Source organism: Scyliorhinus torazame, chromosome 2 (genome assembly GCF_047496885.1).
Source record: "Scyliorhinus torazame isolate Kashiwa2021f chromosome 2, sScyTor2.1, whole genome shotgun sequence".
Classification (NCBI taxonomy): domain Eukaryota; kingdom Metazoa; phylum Chordata; class Chondrichthyes; order Carcharhiniformes; family Scyliorhinidae; genus Scyliorhinus; species Scyliorhinus torazame.
The window spans coordinates 385,711,023-385,725,910 of NC_092708.1; the positions used below are offsets into that span (position 1 = coordinate 385,711,023).

The window sequence follows — 14,888 nt, forward strand, 5'->3', positions numbered from 1 at the left end:
ACGGACGAATAAAACAGAAGCCTGGCAATATCTCGAAAGATGTCCTGTGACTAAAACCACTTTTACACCACTCCATCATAGAGGACTTCCTAACCCCAACATCTCACCTCTTCTCTACATCAGTTGAAACCTGATGAAATCAAATGGTAGCTGTCAGCAGGATGATGAGTTTCCTGTTACCCTAATAACTTTGAAACCATCCTTGAAACTAGATAGATATGAAGGCAGGAGGGAGAGAGGCCAAGACTTCAAATTTAGATTAGCAGAGCTTTCAGGTAGGTTAAGAGTGTGAAACGAAGTAAAACAATAAATTCAGGTCGAGTAGCAAACACCAGAAACGTTGAACAATAGGAGGAAAAAGCAGAGGCCGCAACTAAGTACCTACACCGGAATGCTAAAAAATCATCCCAAATAATTATGTAAGAATTCTACATAGCAGCATTAAATTATGATTTTACAGGAATACAGAAATACAGTTCATTCCAATGGTGGGAATGAATTTGCTGTACGGAACTGTTAGATATTCCTACAAGGAAGAAGCCCAAGTGAGCAGGGTATTTCTAGAGACTCAGGAACTAAGTTGTGAAATGTTAAGAAAGACTAAAGTAACTAAACTTATTTTAAAGTAGGGAGTGGGGAGGATGGAGGGCTTGATATAGTTCTTCAAATTAACAGATAATGTAGCTGTGGTCGAGGTAAATAATATATACAAGCTTATATCATGAGCACGACGCGATGGCAAGTGTACAATTTCCATGGCCTAATCATTAATATGACACGTTTCCCCCACAGGGTGGTGGACAAGTGGAGTAACGCCCTGCAGGTCAACTGGCATTAATATCTCTTTTTAAAAATTAAATTTTTTTTAGAGTACCCAATTCATTTTTCCCAATTAAGGAGCAACGCGATGTGGCCAATTCACCTACCCTGCACATCTTTAGGTTGTGGGGGGCATTGATATCTCTTGTAAAGGGGGAACTTGCAAATTGCAAGAGGAGTAACAAATTTATTTTTCAAAAAATCAGTGAGAAACACAATGATCCCCAAGAGAGAGCATCAAACAGAGCTCGGGTCAGAAAAGAAGAACAGAATAATTATTTGATTCTGGGTGGAAGATGCTTGATAATGAAATGATGTTTATGAGCCCTGGATCTCAAAGGTTTAAACTCCAGGCACAACACAGAGTGCCTGCTGATGAGACATTAACCAAGGTGCTGTCTGCCCTCCACACAGGTGGTCTGATATTGTCCCATGGCATTATTTTTTTAAAAAACAGGAATTTCTTCCCTGTGTCTTGGCCAATATTTATCCCTCAGTCAACATTAGGAATACAGATTACCTGTTTATTATCTCATATCTTTGTTTCCTACATTACAGCAATGCCCACCTTTCAAAAGTATTTAAACACCTTTGAACATTCGAAGGTTGTGAAAGGTGTTATAGAATTGAAAATTCTTTACTTCTTTGCATTGAAACTAAGGAATGAGTTGATACTTCTGGATGTGACGGAATGATGTTCTTTTATTTTATTTGTTCAGGGGATGTGGGTATTGCTGGCTGGGCCAGCATCCCTAATTGCCCTTGAACTAATTGGCCTGCGAGGCCATTTCAGAGGACATTTTTAATAGTCAACCACGTTGACATTGTGCATCTGGAGTCACATGTAGGCCAGACCAGGCGAGGGTGAAAGATTTCCTTCCCTAAAGGACATAGTGAACCAGTTGGATTTTGACGAGTCAACAATGGTTTAATGGTCATCATTAGACTTTTAATTCCAGTTTTTTTTTATTGAATTCAAATTTCATCATCTGCCCGTGGTGGGATTCGAACCTGGGCCCCCCGAGCATTGCCATGGGTCTCTGGATTACTAGTCCAGTGACAATACCACTGATCTGGCTGAAAGTTGAGCTGTGGTGAATAATTAAGACGTCTGTTTCTTTGGGCAAAAAATGAACCAGAGATTCCTCTAAGGAGTCACCCCACAAGTCAGACACAGAATAACACCCAGGTATTCTTCCAATCGGAATAGAATTTTGTTAATGGGATGTGGCTATCTTGTCACGGCCAGCATTTATTGTCAATCCCTAATTGCTCTTGAGAATATGGTGAGTGGCCTTCTTGAACCACTGTAGTCCATCTTGCAAATGTACACCTAGAGAGTTATTAGGAACAGAGTTTCAGGATTTTGACCCAGCGACAGTGAAGGAACGACAATATAGATTCATACAAACATACAAATTCAGTGCTGGAGTAGGCCAATCAGCCCCTCGAGCCTCCTCCGCCATTCAATAAGATCATGATTTTAACCTCAATTCCATATTCAAGTCAGAATGGAGCATGGCTTCGAGGAAAACCTGCAGGTGGCGGTCTTCACATGTGCCTGCTGCCCTTGTCCTTCTAGATGGTAGAGGTTATGGGTTTGGAAGGTGCTGCTGAAGGAACTTGGCTAGTTGTTGCATTGCATCTTGTAGATGGTACACTCTGCTGCCACTGTGCTTTGGTGTGGAAAGAGCAACGGTTGTTTAAAACGGATCTGGTGACAATCAAGCAGGCTGCTTTGTCCTGGATGGTACTGAGCTTCTAGAAGGTTGTTGGAACTCATCCAGGCAAGTGGGATCTATTTAATTCTGATTTGTGCTTTGTGGATGGTGGGCAGGCTTTGGAAAGTTAGGTGGTGAGCTACATCCTGCAAAAAATCCCAGCCTCCAACCACATTCTTGGAGCCACCGTACTTACGTGGCCGATCCAAATCAGTCTCTGATCATTGGTAACCCCAGGAAGTTGATAGGGGGATTCAGCGATGGTAATGCTGTTGAATGTCAGGGCTGGGGAAAAAGATGGTTCAAATCTCTCTTGCTGCAGATGGTCACTGCCTGAGCCCTGTTATGGTGTGAATGCTACTGGCCAATTATCAAACCCAAAACTAAACTTGCTGCACATGGGCATGGACTGCTTCAATATCTGAGCAGTTTCAAGATGTATTGGACACTGTGCAATAATTAGCGAACATGTCCCCTAACATTAAGATAGAGGTAAAAGGTAATTGACGAAGCAACTGAAGCTGATTGGGCCTAGAACTCTGCCCTATGTAACTCCTGCAGCGATGTCCTGTGGCTGAGATGATTGGTCTCCCAACCACAACCATCTTCCTTTAATACTCGGCATAACTCCAACTATTGTAAAGATTTCTCCACCCACACCCATGATTCTAACTGACTTTGATTATGCTGAGGCTCCTTGACAGTCACTGTCATCTTCAATTTAAAATGGGTAGAAAAATGATTCGACTCATAACAGTATATGACTTCTTTAAGAATGCAGTGAAAGTTGCAACATATTCCAGCATCATTCATTTACATTAGGCATAGCAAGAGTTAAGAACCTGCTTTCAAGAAAGCCTTTCAATTCATAATAAAAGAACAAAGAAAAGTACAGCACAGGAACAGGCCCTTCGGCCCTCCAAGCCTGCACCGACCATGCTGCCCGTCTAAACTAAATTCTTCTACACTTCCGGGGTCCGTATCCGTCTATTCCCATCCTATTCATGTATTTGTCAAGATGTACTAAAATATTACTATCGTCCATGCTTCCACCACCTCCTCCGGCAGCGAGTTCCAAGAACCCACTACCCTCTGTGTAAAAAACTTACCTCGTACATCTCCTGTAAACCTTGCCCCGTGCATCTTAAACCTATGCCCCCCAGTAATTGACCTCTCTACCCTGGGAAAAAGTCTCTGACTATCCACTCTGTCGATGCTCCTCATAATTTTGTACAAACCAAGTTTATTTAGCCTCTCCTCATAGCTAATGCCCTCCATACCAGGCAACATCCTGGTAAATCTCTTCTGCACCCTCTCTAAAGCCTCCACATCCTTCTGGTAGTGTGGCGACCAGAACTGAACACTATACTCCAAGTGTGGCCTAACTAAGGTTCTATACAGCTGCAACATGACTTGCCAATTTTTATACTCAATGCCCTGGCAATGAAGGCAAGCATGCCGTATGCCTTCTTGACTACCTTCTCCACCTGTCTTGCCCCTTTCAGTGACCTGTGGACCTGTACACCAAGATTTCTCTTGACTGTCAATACTCCTGAGAGTTCTACCATTCATTGTATATTCCCTACCTGTATTAGACCTTCCAAAATGCATTACCTCACATTTGTCCGGATTAAACTCCATCTGCCATCTCGCGGCCCAAGTCTCCAAACGATCTAAATCCTGCTGTATCCTCTGACAGTCCTCATCATTATCCGCAATTCCACCAACCTTTGTGTCGTCCGCAAACTTACTAATCAGACCAGTTACATTTTCCTCCAAATCATTTATATATACTACGAACAGCAAAGGTCCCAGCACTGATCCCTGCGGAACACCAATAGTCACAGCCCTCCAATCAGAAAAGCACCCGTCCATTGCTACTCTCTGCCTTCTATGACCTAGCCAGTTCTGTATCCATCTTGCTAGCTCACCCCTGATCCCATGTGACTTCACCTTTTGTACCAGTCTGCCATGAGGGACCTTGTCAAAGGCCTTACTGAAGTCCATATAAACAACATCCACTGCCCTACCTGCATCGATCATCTTTGTGACCTCCTCAAAAAACTTATCAAGTTAGTGAGACACAACCTCCCCTTCACAAAACCATGCTGCCTCTCGCTAATACGTCTATTTGCTTCCAAATGGGAGTAGATCCTGTCTCAAAGAATTCTCTCCAGTAATTTCCCTACCACTGACTTAAGGCTCACCGGCCTGTAGTTCCCTGGATTATCCTTGCTACCCTTCATAAACAAAGGAACAACATTGGCTATTCTCCAGTCCTCCGGGACATCACCTGAAGACAGTGAGGATCCAAAGATTTCTGTCAAGGCCTCAGCAATTTCCTCTCTTGCTTCCTTCAGTATTCTGGGGTAGATCCCATCAGGCCCTGGGGACTTATCCACCTTAATATTTTTCAAGATGCCCAACACCTCGTATTTTTGGATCTCAATGTGACCCAGACTATCTATACACCCTTCTCCAGACTCAACATTCACCAATTCCTTCTCTTTGGTAAATACTGATGCAAAGTATTAATTTAGTACCTCGCCCATTTCTTCTGGCTCCACACATAGATCCCTCCCCTGTCCTTCAGTGGGCCAACCCTCTCCATGACTACCCTCTTGCTTTTTATATACGTGCAAAAAGCCTTGGGATTTTCCTTAACCCTATTTGCCAATGGGTTTTCGTGACCCCTTTTAGCCCTCCTGACTCCTTGCTTAAGTTCCTTCCTACTTTCCTTATATTCCACACAGGCTTCGTCTGTTCCCAGCCTTCTAGCCCTGACAAATGCCTCCTTTTTCTTTTTGACGAGGCCTACAATATCTCTCGTCATCCAAGGATAGCGTAATTTGCCATATTTATCCTTCTTCCTCACAGGAATATGCCAGTCCTGAATTCCTTTCAACTGACATTTGAAAGCCTCCCACATGTCAGATGTTGATTTACCCTCAAACATCCGCCCCCAATCTGTGTTCCACAGCTCCCGCCTAATATTGTTATAATTAGCCTTCCCCCAATTTAGCACATTCACCCTAGGACCACTTTTATCCTTGTCCACCAGCACTTTAAAACTTACTGAATTGTGGTCACTGTTCCCAAAATGCTCCCCTACTGAAACGTCTACCACTTGGCCTTGCTCATTCCCCAATACCAGGTCCAGTACAGCCCCTTCCCTAGTTGGACTATCTACATATTGTTTTAAGAAGCCCTCCTGGACGCTTCTTACAAACTCTGCCCAGTCCAAGCCCCTATCACTAAGTGAGTCCCAGTTAATATTGGGGAATTTAAAGTCTCCCATCACAACAACCCGGTTGCTTTTACTCCTTTCCAAAATCTGTCTACCTATCTGCTCCTCTATCTACCGCTGGCTGTTGGGAGACCTGTAGTAAACCCCCAACATTGTGACTGCACCCTTCTTATTCCTGATCTCTACCCAAATAGCCTCGCTGTCGTCTGAGGTGTCCTCCCACAGTACAGCTGTGATATTCTCAATGTGACACTTTTTGCCATGGAAATGCATTAAAAGAAACAGAATAAACGGTGGCGCAGTGGTTAGCACTGCTGCCTCATGGCGCCAAGGACCTGGATTCGATCCCAGCCCCGGGTCACTGTCTGTGTGGAGTTTGCATTTTCTCTCCATGTCTGCGTGGGTCTCAGTCCCAGAACCCAAAGATCTGCAGGGTAGGTGTATTGGCCACGCTAAATTGCCCCTCAATTAGATTTTTTTTTTAAATAAAAGAAACAGAATATACGGAGCAGGTCTCAATGAGGAATAATGCTTTCAAAAATCTCAATAAGGCCACTAGGAAGAATGGTTTTCTTTCCCTTAAACTAACAGCGAGGATGAGGGCAGGGTTCAAATGAAGGGAGATAAATCCAAAGAGAAAAGTCAAGGTATCGGAACAGAATAGTCATGTGGTTTGGAAATACTTTATAAACCAGCAAAGGGCCACCAAAAAGTTGATTTTTAAAGAAAGGAAAAAAATTAAATGACAGTAAACTAGCCAGATGTATAAAAAAAAGATTGTAAGAACTTTTTATATAAAAAGGAAGAGAGTAGCTAAAGTAAATGTTGGTTCATAAGAGACAGGCAAAATTCCAGACAGGAACAAGGGAATGGCAGAGGCGTTGAACAAATATTTTGTGTCTGTCTTCATAGTTGAAGGCACAAGCTCCATACAAGAATAGACAATAACTTACGGATAAGTCAACATGGTTTTACTAAAGGGAAATCCTGTTTGAAAATGTTTTTGTTTTTGTTTGAGGATGTAACTGGTGTGGTAGATAAAGGGGAACCATTTGATGTAGTATACCTGGATTTCCAAAAGGTATTCAATAAAATGCTACAGAAAAGGTTTATAGGCAAAATAAGGGCTCACGAAGTTGGGTGTAATACATTAGCATGGATAGAGGATTGGTTAATGGATAGAAAACCAAAAGTAGGCTTTTAAAATTCATTTACAGGAAGTGGGCGTTGCTGGTTAGGCCAGCATTTATTGCCCATCCCTAGTTGCCCTTCAGAACGTGGTGATGTGTTGCCTTCTTGAACTGCTTCAGTCCTCGAGGTGTAGGTACATCCACTGTGCTGTTAGAGAGGAAGTGCCAGGATGTTGCCCTTGGGACAGCGAAGGAGCGGCGATATATTCCCAAGTCAGGGTGGTGAGTGACTTGGAGGAGAACCTTGGTCCAGCCAGCGACGCCCACATCCCGTGAATTAATTTTTATTTAAATGAAAGCAGAGTGACCTACAGTGAACTGGCAATAAATGTGCTCAAGGGATAGATCAATCGAGGTTCAGTAGCAGACACTTAAAGAATACACAGAATAGACACATTCCAATGAGAAAGAGAAATTCCAAAGGGAGGGCCCATCATCCATGGTTAACCAAAAAGGTCAAAGACAGTATTAAACTCGCTTTAAATTGTTAAAAAAAGCATACATTTCATAGAATCAGAGAATTTAGTGCAGAAGGAGGCCATTCAGCCCATTGAGTCTGCACCAGCCCTTGAAAAGAGCACTCTACTTAAGCCAACACTTCCACTCTATCCCCGTAACCCCACCTACCCTTTTTGGACACTAAGGGACAATTTAGCATGGCCAATCCACCTAACCTGCACATCTTTGGACTGTGGGAGGAAACCGGAGCACCCGGAGGAAACCCAAGCAGACACGGGGAGAACGTGCAGACTCCGCACAGACAGTGACCCAAGCCAGAATCGAAGCTGTAAAGCAACAGTGATAACCACTGTGTTACAGTGCCACACAAAGACAATCAGAAGATTGGAAAGAATATAAAGAACAGCAAAGAATGACAATAATATCGAGAAGGAGGGGGAAAATGGAGTACGAGAGAAAGCTAGCCAGTAATATAAAGACGGATGGCAAGAGTTTCTTAGTTAGATAGTTAAGAAAAGAGCGAACAAAGTGAGGGAGGGAGGAACTCAGGAAAATTACAATCACCAGGGAAGTGGTATTGATCAAATGGTTTGGTCTGCGGGCTGACAAATCCCTGGATCCGGATGGACTTCACTCGAAGGTCTTGAAGGAAGTGGCTAGTGAGATGGTTGATGCATTGGGTTTAATTTTCCAATATTCCCCAGATTCGGGGAAGGTTCCATTAGATTGGAAGAAAGAAAATGTAACTCATTTATTCTAAACGGAAGGGAGACAGAAAGCAGGAAACTACAGGCCAGTTGGCGTAACATCTGTCACAGGGAAAATGTTAGAAGTCATTAATAAAGCTGTTAGAGCAGGTCACTTGGGAAAATTCAAGGCAATCAGGCAAGGGTCAATATGGTTTTATGAAAGAGAAATCATGCTTCACCAATTTATTGACGTTCATTGAAGGAGATACATATGTGGTGGATAAAGGGGAACCAGTGGATGTCCTGTACTTTGACTTCAAGAAGGCATTTGATAAAGTGCCATGTCTCATGGCTGACAAGGGAAGTTAGGGACAGCGTAAAAGCAAAAGAAAAAGTATACAACGTGGCGAAGATTAGTGGGATGCCAGAGGACTGGGGAGCCTTTAAAAGTAATATTACGATCCCAGAGCAGGCCCCAACAGTGGCTCAGGTACTGGACCGAAACCCCAATATTTTAGTTTATTTGGCAGACTGTGGGGAAAGAATGATCCCTCCAGGAGTGATTGCATGAAGAAATAAGGCTTGGTTATTATTAAAACAAAACTTTATTATGAATACAGTATTAAACTTTTTAAGTTCACAGCTGAAAGGAACAGCTTACAATTACCTCTGAAACACTACTACTCAATTTCCCATTAAACAAGAAAAGAAACAGCAGCTCTCAATCTATCTTACTGTCAGAGAACTGTGGACTCAGCGTCAGGCAGATCAGAATTCAACTCCTCGCTCCAAATATCTCCCCAAAAACGATCTCTGTAAAACTTCTCAAAATGTCTCTGAGCATTCCTTGGCTCCACCCAACAATGACCTCATCTCCACAAGCTGAAAAACAAATGATCTCTGTAGGCTGCAAAGCACATTAACTTCCCAGTCAAACCACAATCCATTAGTCCAGAGAGAAAAACACATTCCTTTCGCAATTTCACCTTCTAGCTGCTAAAAGCACCCAGACCCTGCAAAACAGAATTATGTTTTTAAAAAAACATGACCATTGGTTTAGCATAGGGGATGGTTTAGCACAGGGCTAAATCGCTTGCTTCGAAAGCAGACCAAGGCAGGCCAGCAGCACGGTTCAATTCCCATACCAGCCTCCCTGAACAGGTGCCAGAATGTGGCGACTAGGGGCTTTTCACAGTAACTTCATTTGAAGCCTACTTGTGACAATAAGCGATTTTCATTTCATTTTTCATTTTTCATCACTGCAGTCAAACACACTCTAACTCCAGGCTTTAAACCCTTAAATCGCCCAATACTTAGAAAGTCCAATATCCTTAAAGTCTTCCAGTCATCACAGCAAGCAGAGGACAACTAAAAAAAGCAATAAAAGGAGAGAAGATGAAAAATGAATGTAAGCTAGCTAGTAATATGAAAGAAGATTGCAATAGTTCTTTTCTCATATATGAAAGGTAAGAGAGAGGCAAGAATGGATATTGTACCACTGGAAAACAAGGCTGGAGAAGTAGTAACAGGGAACAAAGAAATGGCAGAGGAACTGAATAGGTACTTTGCATTAGTCTTCATGGCAGAAGATAGCAGTGGCAGAACAGAACTTCAAGAGAGTCAGGCGTCAGAGGTGAGTGTAGTGGACATCACTAAGGAGAAGGTGCTGGGGAAGCTGAAAGATCGGAGGGTGGATAAAACACCCGGACCGGATGGACTACACCCAAGGGTTCTGAAGGAGACAGCTGAGGAGATTGTGGAGGCATTGGGGATGACCTTTCAGGAATCACTGGAGTCAGGGAGGGTCCCAGAGGACTGGAAAGTGGCTAATGTAACAACCCTGTTTAAGAAGGGAGGGAGGCAGAAGGCAGGACATTATAGGTTGGTTAGCCTGACTTCAGTCATTGGTAAAAATTTAGAGTCCATTTTGTTTTCTTTTTCTTTATTTTTTTCTCTTTTTTTCTTTCTTTTTCCCCAACCCATATTATTCCAGAAGTACACCCACCCAGTCCCCCCAATCCCTTCCCCCCCACACCCGCACAAAGAAAAACCCTAATCAGACTATTAAAAAAGGCAACCCCTCCCCCCAACAGTGGACGGTAAGCAGTTCCCGAATGAAGATGAAGGGCCACCACCTCGAGTAGATTCCTTCTGCCAACCCCCTCATGGTATAATACCAGGTGCAAAAATTCCATCAGGTCACCCAACCAAGCTGAGGCCTTAGGCGGCACCGGAGAACTCCACTCAAGCAGCACTTGCTTCCGGGCTATTGGCAAGGTGAAGGTTAGGACATCTGCCCTCGTCCCCGTACTCCAAAAATGGCCACCAACAGGCAGCTCCAACTGAGCGCCCAATACAGCTGATCCCTGACATTGTATCAAAAAAGGAGACCCCGAAACTAACAAGCTTGGGGGTCAAGACAAAAACATATGAGTGTGATTCGTCGGTCCCCTAGAGTACCGCTCACACCTATCGTCCGCCTCCGAGAAAAGCCCACTCATACGCGTCCTGGTCAGGTGCACCCTGTGCGGCACATTGAACTGGATCAGGCTTAACCTCGCATATGAAGATGTGAAATTGATCCTGTAAAGAGCCTCACTCCACAACACCCTTCAAAGACCAAACCCAGCTCACCCTCTCACTTCCTCCTTATTTCATCCTCCAACTGCTCCGTCGCGAACATCTGTCCATAGACATCCAAAACCTTACCCTCAACCAAGGACAGAGCCCTGTCCATAAATGAAGGTGACAGTACCAGGGGAAATAATGGAATCTACTTACGTAAAGAATCGCGCACCTGAAAGTACCCGAATACATTCCCTCTCGGGAGCTGGAACATCTCTAACAACTCGTCCAGACCGGCGAACCTACCTCCAGAAACATGTCTCGAAACCTCTCCAATTCCTCCCTCTCCCATGGCCTAAATGTTGAATCTAAGCCAGAAGGTATAAACCTATGGTTCCTGCAGATTGGAGCCATAAGATCATAAGACATCAGAGCAGAATTAGGCCACTCGGCCCATCAGATCTGCTCTGTATTCAATCAGGGCTGATATGTTTCTCATCCCCATTCTCCCCATAACCCCTGATCCCTTATTAATCTCTGCCTTGAAGACGCTCAATAATTTGGCCTGCACAGTCTTCTGCGACAAACAGTTACACAGAGAGCCAACAGCGACATGGAGCCCAGCTTAAAATGCTGCCCAAACTGATCCCAAATGCTGAAAGTGCCCATCACCACCGGGCTTCAAAGAGAACCTGGCAGGGGTAAAATGGGAGTTGTGCTGTAGCCAGGGCACTCAGACTTGACCCTATGCACAAAACCTCCTCCATCCGCCTCCATATAGAGTCCGGATCCTTGAACCACCCGCGCACCTTATCAATATTTGCCACCCAGTAATAGTAGAACAAATTAGGTAATGCCAACACCCCTGACTGCCAATCCCGTTGCAAAAACGTGCTGCACACCTGAGGAGTTTTATCAGCCCAAACAAAAGTAGATATCAATTTGTTAACCCTGCAAAAGAAAGCTCTGGGAACAAAGGTTGGGAGACACGGGAACAAAAACAAAAACCTTCGAGAATATTCATCTTCACCGTCTGTCCCCTTCCCGCTGAGGTCAGAGGGATGGCATCCTACCTTTTCAAATCGGCCTTCACCGCATCTGCCAGACTCGAAAAATTAAGTTTAAACAACATAGACAAATTAAGTTAGCCAAAATAGGACCAATGGGAGATCAAACTTAAATAGGCAAATTAAAAAATTTGTAAGAATTTCTTTACTCAAAACACAAGCTCCTCGGCAGATGGAAGTGTGAAGGAAATAAAAAGATAACTTGTGAAGGAGCAAGTGGACTTTTCTTGATTAATCTTTCTGTCCTGTGAGTTAAATTATTATACCATATCTTCCCAAAATGTTTTTTTTTTAATGAGAATGTTTTATAAATTTCTGAAAGTATTGCTTTGATCAGTCAAAACAGCCCTTATAAATTCAACAGGTTAAAAGCACCACATTAAAAAGAGACAAAATAACAAAATGTGTCTTTGACACAAAACAAGTCAGACCACAAAAAGCCTTATTTTTTAATTGACAAGCCAGCATTTATTACCAGTCTTCTACAAGTTGGTGGTGAGCTGCCTACTTGAACCACTGTAATCCTTGTTTTTTTTTGTTCATAGGATATGTACATTGCTGGCTGGGCCAGCATTTATTACCCACCACTAATTGCCTGAGGGTATTTTAAGAGTCAACCCATTGCTGTGGATCTGGAGTCACAGGCAGGCCAGAACCGGCAAGGATGAAAGGGCTCCTTCCCTAAGGGACATTAGTGAATCAGGTGGCTTGTTACGACAATCATCAAGGAATTCAAATTTCACCATCTGGCGTGGTGGAATTCGAACCCGGGTCACTGGATTGCTAGCCCAGCACATTACCATCTCCCCACAGCTTCTTCCCCACTATCACCAGACTCCTAAATGACCCTCTTATGGACTGACCTCATTAACACTACACCCTGTATGCTTCACCCGATGCCGGTGTTTATGTAGTTACATTGTATATGTTGTGTTGCCCTATTATGTATTTTCTTTTATTCCCTTTTCTTCCCAGGTATTTAATGATCTGTTGAGCTGCTCGCAGAAAAATACTTTTCACTGTACCTCGGTACACGTGACAATAAACAAATCCAATCCAATAATGCTGTTAGTGAGGAAGCTCCATGATTTTGACCCAGTGACAATGAAAGAACAGTGATATATTTTGAAGTGTGAATGGTGTATGGAGGGGAATTAGCAGGTGGTGGTGTTCCCATGTCCCTCTAGACAGTGGAGACTGTGGGTCTGGGAGTTGCCGCTGAAGCAGCCTTGGCGTGTTTATAGAATCACAGTGGTTACAGCACAGGAGGAGGACATTCAGTCTGTCTTATTCATGCTTGTAAATGGTACACAGTGTAAGCCATGCTGTGTAAGTGGTTGAGTGAGTGAATGTTTATGGTGGTGGGTAAAAGCTATCCCTCTGCTGAAGGTTATCATGGGCGCAGATTCTTCATCATTAAAATAAAGTTACAAAATGATCTTTAAACTCATGTTTGACTCAGCCCCCTTTCTGAAAAATCTGCAATGTATTTTGATGCAGAACCAGCCAAGATACTGAAGAAGAAAATGCGGTAGATGGGGCTTGCTTATCACTAACCTGCTTGGTTCAGTCGGTCATCCTCTACTCCACGATAACTTTTCTGCGGTGATTGTGAAATCCTGTGTTGCAAGGTTGCTCGTTCCTGTTCAGACTTCAACAGTTGAGAGCGTAAATCATCTATCTAAATTCACAGATAAGACTCAATGAATCAGTGGAGCATTACCATTTTTGCATTTCAAATCTTTTCAAAATGCAAGTGTTTTCTGTGTTCAGCAGCAGACGTGTCCAGCACGTCTAAATAGGAGACTTTAAGAAAAGTTTAATAACATGAGGGATGTATAATGGGGAAACAAAAAAAAAATATCTGGCACTCTCAGTCAGAATTAGTTCGGAATGTGCTTCATCAGTGCAGAAACAAAGTGTGACGGACACCAGATAATGGCCCAATCAAAGTAAACAAGGATATCTGGCCAGCATCCGTGCAGCAAGCACAGCTGGAAATGAGCTGCATTTAAAAGTCTCCCAGTCATCTGGTGTGCGAGACAGGAGGAGAGAGGGGACACTAACAAAAATAAAGGTGCTTTAAGATTAATGCGTTCTAGTTATGGTCTGAAATAAAAAGCAAAAAAGGCTGCAAGTCTGAAATAAACAAAAACATTGGATATACATCAGGGATACAAAGAACAAAGAAGAATACAGCACAGGAACAGGCCCTTTGGCCCTCCAAGCCTGTACCGGTCATGATACCAACCTCGGCCAAAACTCTCAGCACTTCCTTGTGCCTTATCCCTCTACACCCATCCTATCCATGTGTTTGTCAAGATACCTTTTGAACGCTGTTAATTTACCAGCTTACACAACCTCCCCTGCAACGCGTTCCAGGCACTCACCACCCTCTGCGTAAAAAACCTGCCTCGCACATCTCCTCTAAACTTTGCCCCACGGACCTTAAACCGATGCCCCTGGCGAATGACCCCTCCATCCTGGGAAAGAGTGCCTGCCCATTCACTCTATCCATGCCCCTCATAATCTTGTAGACCTCTATCACGTCACCCCTCAACCTCAGTTTTTCTAATGAAAACAGTCCGAGTCTATTCAGCCTCTCCACATAACTAACACCCTCCAGACCAGGCAACATCCTGGTAAACCTCCTCTGCACCCTCTCCAAAGCCTCCAGATCCTTCTGATCGTGTGGCGACCAGAATTGTGCGCAATATTCCAAGTGCGGCCTTGCCAAGATTCTATATGACTGTAGCATGACTTGCCAGTTTTTATACTCAATGCCCCGTCCAATGAAGGCAAGCATTCTGTATGCTTTCTTGACCACCTTGTCCACTTGTGTTGCCACCTTCAAAGATCTGTGGACCTGCACGTTCAGATCTCTCTGACTTTCATTAGACTGCCTCATTCTACTTAACAACTCACAGTTTACATTTATGCAGCACTTTTAACATTGTGAAACTTCCCACAAGTATTATCAGAAAACAACCGACACAAAGGCACATAAGGAGATATTAGGATGATACCAAAAGTTTGGTCAAATGGGTGGATTTTAAGGAGCTTCTTAAAAGAGAGGGAAAGCAGTTGAGTGAGACAGGGGTTCAGGGAGGTAATTTCAGAGCTTAGGCCCT

At 43.5% G+C, this 14,888-nt stretch overlaps 1 protein-coding gene across 5 annotated transcripts in view; it reads right to left on the reverse strand.

The window, feature by feature from the left end:
- LOC140405340 (centrosomal protein of 128 kDa-like) overlaps positions 1-14,888 on the reverse strand; it is a 589,746-nt gene that overhangs the window by 436,448 nt on the left and 138,410 nt on the right. For all 5 annotated transcript variants that reach the window (XR_011938602.1, XM_072493651.1, XM_072493643.1 and 2 more), the window contains exon 11: positions 13,315-13,438. Coding sequence is in view for 4 of the 5 variants with exons in the window: in XM_072493651.1 (XP_072349752.1) it covers positions 13,315-13,438 (124 nt within the window). In the remaining variant the exon portion in view is untranslated. The remainder of the gene's footprint in view (positions 1-13,314; positions 13,439-14,888) is intronic.